The following is a 9,001-nucleotide window of genomic DNA, read 5'->3' on the forward strand; positions in this document are numbered from 1 at the left end:
AAAAAAAAAGGTAGAGGAACATAAAGTGTTTGCACATTCTTTCAGTAATTACTTACAAGAAGCCATCAAAAATCAAAACAAAATTGGCATTTCAAATTCTCATGTTAGTTGACACTATACAAAGCATCAACCTCTGAGAAAAACTATAAATTACTAATCAATAAAAACAGGTATAATGAGGGCCAAAAAAAAAAAAAAAGAAGAATACGTCAAGAGAAGTGAATGCCAGGCTTGTTGAACAAAGAGAGCAAGTACAAGAACTCTTGTAGAGTGAGCTTGGAAGCTCTTTTATCCTCGAAATCGCCTTCTTCAAAACCTTCTTCTTCTTCTTCTTCCATCCCATCCTCTTCATGGTCGTCCAAATCCATTCCCGAAAACTCAATCTCACCCTCGTTGTTGTTCAACGCCAGGATGGTCTTGTAATGCTTCTCAAGCATAACCACGACGCCTTTATGGCTGTAGAGCGATCCGAGGGTCTTGTTCTAAGGTAAAAGAATAGTTTTTCAAGAGCAATCCAAGTCACAAATTCTGGTGACTTGGATTGGGAGGCTCGATCCTGACGATGGAGAAGTCGACATCCTTGGGACTTGCGTGCAATCTTCTCTATCGCTTGTCCTCTTTCCATTTTTTCCCAATTTATTAAGCACAAATTTTTAGAGAATTTTGGTTCGGGTGGTTTTATTTAATTTTACAAATACATTTCAAGTTGTTTAGGAGTTAAATTTTATTAAAAATTAAAAAATGAAAATAATTAAGATGTTACAAAATCAATAGACTACAGAATAGTTTGGTGAAACAAAAATTAAGGACCAAAATACCGTTAATACAAGGGAAAATAACACATTTATACCCTGTGTTTTAGTGAAATGTCGAATTTAACTTTCGGTTTTTAAAAATGTCGAGTTCATACCCTCTGTTTAACTAAAATGACGAAATTATACCCTGAAATGAATAACAGCGTCACAAATCTCCCTTTCATTGATATCAACTCTTATATAAGAAAAACCAAATCAAATCTAAATCAGTGCCCTAACTTTCAAATTCTCAATTTTGAAATAAAAATAGCCTTAAATTGAAATTAAATAATAAAACTCATACCTCCTAAGAAATGACTTCATTTCGTGTTCGAATTGTAACTCTAAATCCTAGATTCTCTATTCGAATATGCGATTTTGATGACTATCAACTATCGATGTTTACCCCTTTGCCTTTTCTGTGTTCTTCACGATTAAGAGATTGTTGTTTATTTTTTAGTTTTTAAATAAATTACATATATGGCGCGAATGAATAAAGATAATTGGTGTTTATATATAAATATTATAGTCAACGTCAATGAAAAGTCAATAAAAAGAATATTCGTGACACTGTTGTCTATTTCAGGGTATAATTTTATCATTTTAGTTAAACAGAGAGTATAATTTCGTCATTTTAGTTAAACAGAGGGTATGAACTCGACATTTTTGAAAACCGAATGTTAAACTCGACATTTCACTAAAACACAAGGTATAAATGTGTTATTTTCCCTTAATACAATTATTCATGGTATATTTACGCAAAAGAAAAACTTAATTGTTATCCAAATCTCTACAACCTTGTATCTACTATCTATCATTTCCTTAATTACATATCCTCCTCATTAATTTCTATTTAGGCCGGCGAGCCAAATAAAGCAAAATAATGTAAAGCAGCATTATTAACAGACTTTGGTTATTTAACAATATGAAAAGTTACCCTTATAATATTATAATAATATGTTCGACAACTTACGAGATATTTTGCCTTGTAGTTCATCATATTACACTCGTATAGGCTGAAAAGTAAAAAATTGTTCTTTATAAAAGTTCTCTTCTCATTTCTGCTCTGTTCGGGTTATGAAAATGGAAAAGCTTGGTTACACTCATAAGAGTTGGGTTTGGTATGTGTTGTGTCTTTCTTGGGCTGTTTCTGTTGTGGTAATTAATGGGGGTTATGTGAAGTACAACACAACGAGTGGGTTTGTGAAGGGAAAACTGAACGTACATTTGGTGGCTCACTCTCACGACGATGTGGGTTGGCTTAAGACTGTTGATCAGTACTATGTTGGAGCTAACAATAGCATTCAGGTTCTGTCTTTTTTATTTATTATTTAATCGTCTCTCGTTGTAATTGAAGTCTCTGAGCTTAATGGGTTTTAATTTGTTAATTTATTATTATTGCTTTGGTTTTAGGGTGCTTGTGTTGAGTTGGTTCTTGACTCGGTTGTGGAATCTCTGCGACGCGATTCGAATAGGAGATTTGTGTTTGCTGAAATGGTGAGGAAATTAAAAAAAAAAAAAAAAAACCCAGATCAATAGTTTTGCTTGATACTCGTGAGATTTTTTTTTTTTTTTTTTTTTTTAATTTTTTAACTCGACTTGGTATTCATCAAATAAGTCAATGAAGTATAAATTGTGTGCGTGCGTGTGTGTGTGTATATATATATATTTACACATATATTTCTTGTGTAAAAAATGCTAAAAATGGTAACTAATTCAATGTCGGAGTACCTTGTTCCATTCTTGCATTTTGGATTTAATGTGCAGAAAAGTCTGTTAACGTTTTTTTGGTAACCAAAAAACAATACCACGGTGAATTTCCAAAAATATGCCAAAGCCTATGAAGCAGTTCACTTGTTGTGAGACTTTGTTCCAGAAGTATCACAAAGAACAATTTTTTTTTTTTTTTTTTTTTTTTTTTTTTTTTTTTTTTTTTTTTTTTTTTTTTTTCTCTCTCACAAATAGTTTGACATTATTGATCGGGAAACAACAAAAAGGCATTTTTCCAAAGATGGTGGGAAAACCAAAGCCCGGAAATTCAAGAACGAGTGACGAAACTCGTGGACGATGACCGATTGGAATTCGTGTAAGAATGTACTTGCAATTAGCTTTGTCCCTAGACTTTAGTGTTACATTTTTTTTCCGGGTGATTTTGTGTAGAAACGGAGGTTGGTGTATGCACGACGAGGCAACGACACATTACATAGACATGATCGACCAAACGACATTGGGTCACAGTTACATAAAGAAACAGTTCAACAAGGTCCCTAGAGCTGCTTGGCAAATTGACCCTTTTGGCCACTCTTCTGTACAAGCTTACCTACTCGGCTCCCAGGTTTCAACAGTTCTCAACCATACTTCTGCCTTCTGGTTTTGATTGGTCCATAATAACAAGACTTTGAAAATTTCACATTCAGTTAAGAAGTTTACCACAGCCATGTGTTGTTGAAAGATTGATTGACTTTGTTTGTTTTTGTTTTTTTTTTTGTTTTTTTCATTTTCTTTTATTCTCACAGGCGGGGTTCGAATCCCTACACTTCGCACGAATTGATTATCAGGATAAAGAAAAAAGGAAGGGAGACAAATCTCTCGAAGTTATATGGAGAGGTTCCAAAACTTTCTGCGATACTTCACAGGTTCAAATTCGCAGTTTCAATAATTTTATGTTTTTATTTTCGACAATGCAGTTTCAACGATTTAGTTTCTCTTGAGAGTGAGACCTCAATGAAATGTAATATTGACTGAGACCTCAATGCAGATTTTCACCAACACATTTCCGGTCCACTATAGCCCTCCTAACGGTTTCCATTTCGAAGTGAACGACAACTTTAATCCTGTCCAGGTTCTATATTCACCAATATCATAAAAGAAAAATAAAAGGTTCAATGTGAGCAATGTCACATTTTTTTTTTATTATCATAAATTATTTGAATTTGTAGGACAATCCTCTCATTTATGACTACAACGTCGAGACCCGGGTTCAAGATTTCATTGATGCTGCTCTTACCCAAGTATTTATCGTCTCATGAAATTAAATATATGTTGTTTCTTGATATTTTTACTGTGACAAGCTAAAGAAAAGTGTTATTTGCAGGCAAATGTGACGAGGACAAACCACATTATGTGGACGATGGGCGATGATTTCCAGTACCAATACGCCGAGTCTTGGTTCAAACAAATGGACAAATTGATACATTACGTTAACAAGGTAAGTAACTTTCATCTTCTCAAGTAATAATCAAAATCTTCAGGCTCATAAGCCCATTCAAATTTTCTCAGGATGGACGAATTAATGCTTTATACTCTACTCCGTCTTTGTACACCGACGCCAAATACGAAGCAGAGGAGACGTGGCCACTGAAAACCGAAGACTATTTCCCGTGAGAATAGCTTGTTCTTTCACTCTCTCACTTCTTCAGAGCAATTATTATTCAATTTTTATCATTTTTATATAATCTATTGTGTATTTCATAAAAGGTACGCAGATGGCTCAAATGCTTATTGGACCGGATTCTTCACAAGCCGCCCGGGTTTGAAGAGATATGTTCGGATGCTTAGTGGATACTATTTGGTATCTCACTAAAATCACTCTGCAGATCATTTTCATGTTATTGCAATTTCCCATTTGCTAACGTCGAGTGAATGGTGATTTTTATTTATTTATTTATTTTTTTTGTGGAAAATAGGCGGCTCGGCAACTTGAATTCATGGCGGAAAAGCGAGAGAAGGGCTCAAACACTTATAAGCTCGGGGACGCTTTGGGAATTGCGCAGCACCACGATGCCGTCACAGGCACTGCTAAACAACACGCAACAAATGACTATGCAAAACGCCTCTCTATCGGCGCCTCTGAGGTCTTAGTTTCACTCTAAGCCTTAATTACTGGTGAGGCGGTGAATTTGATATAACCATTTTAGATTTTGTTTTTTAGGCAGAAGTTGTTGTGAACTCGGCTCTTTCATGCCTAGCTAAGAAAGAACCAGGCATTCACTGTGATTGTCAAGAATCGAGATTGTCCCAGGTGATTACACTAAACAAGCTTACTTTTGGCATAATTTTTTTCTTCTTTTTTTCAAATTAGGAATGGTAATAATCAGGTTTTTTTTTTTTACAGTGTTTATCGCTTAATATCAGTGTCTGTCCACCTACAGAGAAAGATATTCCAGAAGGGAAGAGTTTGGTAAATCTTTCAAACAAGTCTGATACTTTTTTCTTCTTTTTCTTCATGTTTTAATGTCTTAAAAAGCCTTTTAACTTCATTTTCTTTCCCCGGTGGTTTCAGGTGGTAGTTGCATATAATCCGCTCGGTTGGCCTCGAAAGGACATTGTTAGGATACCCGTGAGTATTATTTAGATTCTTCTATCTTACATTTTTTGTGTAGCGGAATCCATGAATGTAGAGAATATTCGTACCCAGGTAAACAAAGCGAATCTTGTCGTCCAAGACTCCTCGGGAAACACAATCGATTCACAGCTTACAAGGTTAGACCAGGTCACAGAAAACTTGAGAAAATTCTATGCAAAAGCTTACTTGGGAGGACAAGCGCCAAAGAAGGCTCCAAAGTATTGGCTTCATTTTCAAGTCTCCGTGCCACCACTCGGTTGGAATACGTACTTTCTTTCCAAAGGAGAAAATGGCGGTAAAAATAAAACAAAATAATCATAGATCAATTATTGAAAAAAGAAGAAGCATAGCCCGTAACTTTCAGCGTATACCTTTTCAGTGAAGCGTAGGCTTCAAATGGTCTCTGAGATGGAGAGCACCATTGAAATTGGGCCCGGAAATTTGAAGCTCTCATTTTCATCTTCTTCTGGAAAGCTCAAACGAATGAACAACACCAAGACCGGGGTACGTCAAATGATGTGATCTCGGTTTTCAAAATTTTTTTGGAAACCGGCCTAGTTTTTAGCTGATTCTCAGAGGCTGAAATCTTCACTTTTTTATTGTTGTGTATTCCAAGGTTGATGTACCGATACAGCAGACTTTTCTCTGGTATGGTTCAAGCAACGGTGATTTTAATACTCAGGTAAGCGCTCTTGTTGATAATTTATTCATTTATTAATTTACTTTTTGCAGTAAAATGATCTCTTGAGACCCTAGTAGTACTTGAGAACGATCGGTTTCCACAGGCTTCAGGGGCTTATATTTTCCGTCCTGATGGAGCCCCACCAACTGTAGTTTCTAGATCAGTAAGTGTTTATTTTTTACCTAGATTTATTGGTTAAGTTCACAATTCAAGGCTCTCTAAATGTGTAGAAATCTACATATTCCATTGGTTTTTAAACTTTAAAGGCGTCTCATGAAATTTACAGGCTAACATAAAGGTCATTCGTGGGAGCCTAGTTCACGAGATCTACCAACAGTTCAGTCCTTGGATTTCCCAGGTAAAAGTTAAATTACTAATCACACTACTATTCAAGAAGAATTATCATTTTATTCGTTTTATGCTTAGCACAAATAGCCTGGACTTGTTACGCTGGTTACATTTTGGTCCTTAAAATAATTTTACTTGTAAAATGGTCTCCAACCTATTGATTTCGTAGCATTATAGTCCTATTTTATAAGCATAATAAACTTTTTCTTAATTGAACTTCAACTACTAAACAGCTTAACACATATTTACATACTTACGATCTTGTTTATAATTTTTGAAAGTATCATTAAATGTTTGAACCACAATCTTATTCCAACAATCCATATATTTGTTTCAAGTAATTTTATGTAGTGTTTTTAGGGGTTTAAATTATAGTTTTAGTAGTTTCTGCTGTGAAATTGAGAAGCCATTGAAGTTGGAAAATATGTTTCTCAGGTTATTAGACTTTACAAGGACAAAGAGCACGCCGAATTCGAATACACCGTGAGTAACAATAATCATCCAACGCTTTAACTAGATCAACTTATAATAAATGAATTTATAACTAAACATGCCTGGTTCCGACAAATCTTCACCGTGTAAAGATTGGTCCGATCCCAACACACGATGGAGTTGGTAAAGAGGTAATCACACGACTGACATCAAACATGGAGACAGACAAAGTGTTTTACAGCGACTCTAATGGAAGAGATTTCCTGAAACGGGCAAGTCTTTAATTCACAAGAGATTCATGCATATGCAAATCACAGAAAGCATACCATATTCTTCTCCGATCTTTGTTTTATAGGTTCGTGATCATAGAGAAGATTGGCCTCTTTCAGTTACCCAACCCGTCGCAGGAAATTACTACCCTGTAAGAATGCTCTTTACCTGTTCCAAAGTGATATTAATGATGCTTTGATGTTTTTCTTTACAACGATTTGTTTTTCTTCTTAAGCTAAATCTTGGGATTTACACCGCTGATAAAAAAACCGAGCTGTCTGTATTAGTTGACCGTGCGACCGGTGGGTCTAGCATTGCCGATGGACAAGTAGAGTTGATGCTTCACAGGTTCCACTATATTTTTGTAACATTTTTAGATTTCTCATCGTTGTAAAAATATAAGTCCTCTATATTTACAACATTTTTTTTGCAAGGCGTACTCTATTTGATGACTCTAAAGGCGTTGGTGAAGCCCTCAATGAGACTGTCTGTGCTGATGAGAATACATGTCAAGGCCTAGCGGTAAGGAATTACATGTCTTGGCAGTCAAGTTGTCACTGTAACTTTATCTTGTTTGTCATGTTTTCTTTGTTCAATTAAAGGTTCGAGGAAATTACTATGTTAGCATTGATAAAGTGAAGACTGGTTCAACTTGGCGAAGAACTACAGGCCAGGAAATTTACTCTCCACTTCTTTTAGCCTTCGCACACGAGGTAAAATTGATATATATGCTATCACTTAATATTCCATGATTAATGATTTTTATTTCTTAAAATCTGCGATTTTAATTGACTACAGAAAGTTGAGAACTGGAAAGAGTCTCATTCAACGAAATCAACAAGCTTTGATATCAACTACAGCTTGCCTTCCAATGTTGCTTTAATTACTCTCCAAGTAAGTCAACAAGAAACGGGCTTGTTCGTCCTTATCTCATCCTCATGAGATCCGAAATATTTATAATTTTGTTTTCAGGAGTTGGATGACGGAATCGTTCTTCTTCGCCTAGCACATCTATACGAGGTAATGACATATTCGAATCTACAGTAATTTCATTCCATTCATAGAGGATTTAATCCAACATGTTGTTTGAAAAAAAAAAGGCTGGTGAAAACGGTATGCGTCATCATCAATCAATAAGCTCATAATGTGACTTTATTTTATTATATGTTTTTTGGTTTTGACGATTCGATTGCGAACCGTTTCAGATAGAGGAGGTGACGGAAATGACGTTGACGGCGAACCAAGAGAAGTCAAAGATGAAGAGAAAGTCATGGAAAGTGGAGGGCGATACGGGAAAAGCAGAAGCTGTGTCGCCTCAAGGAAATCCTCTAAACAGCACGACCCTCGTCGCTGAGCTTGGTCCGATGGAAATCCGCACTTTCTTGTTGAAATTTTACCAATGGAAAAGTAGTGGTGTTGCTATGTAGCTTCCTACTTCCACTGCTGCAATGAATAAAATGGAAAAAATTGATGTTTTTGTTGCTATGTAGCTTCTTACTTCCACTGCTGCAATGAATAAAATGGCAAAATTGATGTTTCTAATCTTCACTTGAGTTTCCTGTAAATAGTGTCGTGTGTTCTTAACTTGTATTGTCAACCCTCACTTTAGTCCTTTTAGTTGTCCTTTAAAGTTTTTTAAAAATATTTATGGATATTTCCGTAAGATTAAATCAGTAGTATATCATTAACAACCAACATTTTAATCATTCTCAATGTGTCAAAACTCAAAACTAAAAATTAAAATACCGCTTACCAAACCTCCAAAGGTATAGTTTGAGAGGAAACATCTAGTTTGAGAGGCACTACTTCCTAAAATGTGAGGTCTCATTGTATGAGTTCAATCTTCCGAAATAATGATTTGTCGTCATTATTTTAAGTTTAATGAATTTTTTTGTTTTTTTTGTTTTTTTGTTTTTTTTTGTTTTTGTGTGTGTGTGTGTGTGTGTAGTATGAGCTTTAAAAATGTTTTATGTAATTAAATATATATTATATGTATGTGAATGTATGAATTAAAAATAATAAGAAAATGCACAACTTTGACTTTATTAATAACTCGCATATCATTAAGTGCTCCGTTATATATACATATATAGTATATAAAAATTAAAATAAAATATATTTTGTGATATT

At 34.9% G+C, this 9,001-nt stretch overlaps 1 protein-coding gene across 1 annotated transcript; it reads left to right on the forward strand.

Annotated features, from left to right (window-relative positions):
- Window positions 1–1,848: 1,848 nt before the first annotated feature.
- On the forward strand, window positions 1,849–8,298 carry LOC149399716 (Glycosyl hydrolase family 38 protein). The gene is made up of 28 exons (XM_089610341.1): window positions 1,849–2,102; window positions 2,208–2,291; window positions 2,792–2,880; window positions 2,955–3,129; window positions 3,311–3,430; window positions 3,553–3,636; window positions 3,734–3,805; window positions 3,889–4,002; window positions 4,074–4,174; window positions 4,272–4,365; window positions 4,481–4,648; window positions 4,726–4,815; window positions 4,909–4,974; window positions 5,077–5,133; window positions 5,212–5,434; window positions 5,519–5,643; window positions 5,756–5,821; window positions 5,925–5,984; window positions 6,108–6,179; window positions 6,605–6,652; window positions 6,754–6,873; window positions 6,957–7,022; window positions 7,107–7,219; window positions 7,306–7,393; window positions 7,474–7,584; window positions 7,670–7,765; window positions 7,844–7,891; window positions 8,077–8,298. The coding sequence occupies exons 1-28, from the start codon at window positions 1,872–1,874 to the stop codon at window positions 8,296–8,298; spliced, it is 3,003 nt and encodes a 1,000-aa protein (XP_089466467.1). The 5' UTR covers window positions 1,849–1,871.
- The last annotated feature ends 703 nt before the right edge of the window (window positions 8,299–9,001 follow it).

The sequence above is a fragment of the Urtica dioica genome, chromosome 4 (genome assembly GCF_054948205.1).
Source record: "Urtica dioica subsp. dioica isolate 48M chromosome 4, U.dioica_male_clone48M_v1_H2, whole genome shotgun sequence".
Lineage (NCBI taxonomy): Eukaryota > Viridiplantae > Streptophyta > Magnoliopsida > Rosales > Urticaceae > Urtica > Urtica dioica.

Bases quoted from the DNA above. Each gene is read 5' to 3' on its own strand.
- LOC149399716 (XM_089610341.1), top strand. From the start codon at position 1,872: ATGAAAATGGAAAAGCTTGGTTACACTCATAAGAGTTGGGTTTGGTAT. The intron at 3,130-3,310 runs GTTTCAACAGTT...TTATTCTCACAG, and splicing joins CTTACCTACTCGGCTCCCAG to GCGGGGTTCGAATCCCTACA. The intron at 4,816-4,908 runs GTGATTACACTA...TTTTTTTTACAG, and splicing joins AAGAATCGAGATTGTCCCAG to TGTTTATCGCTTAATATCAG.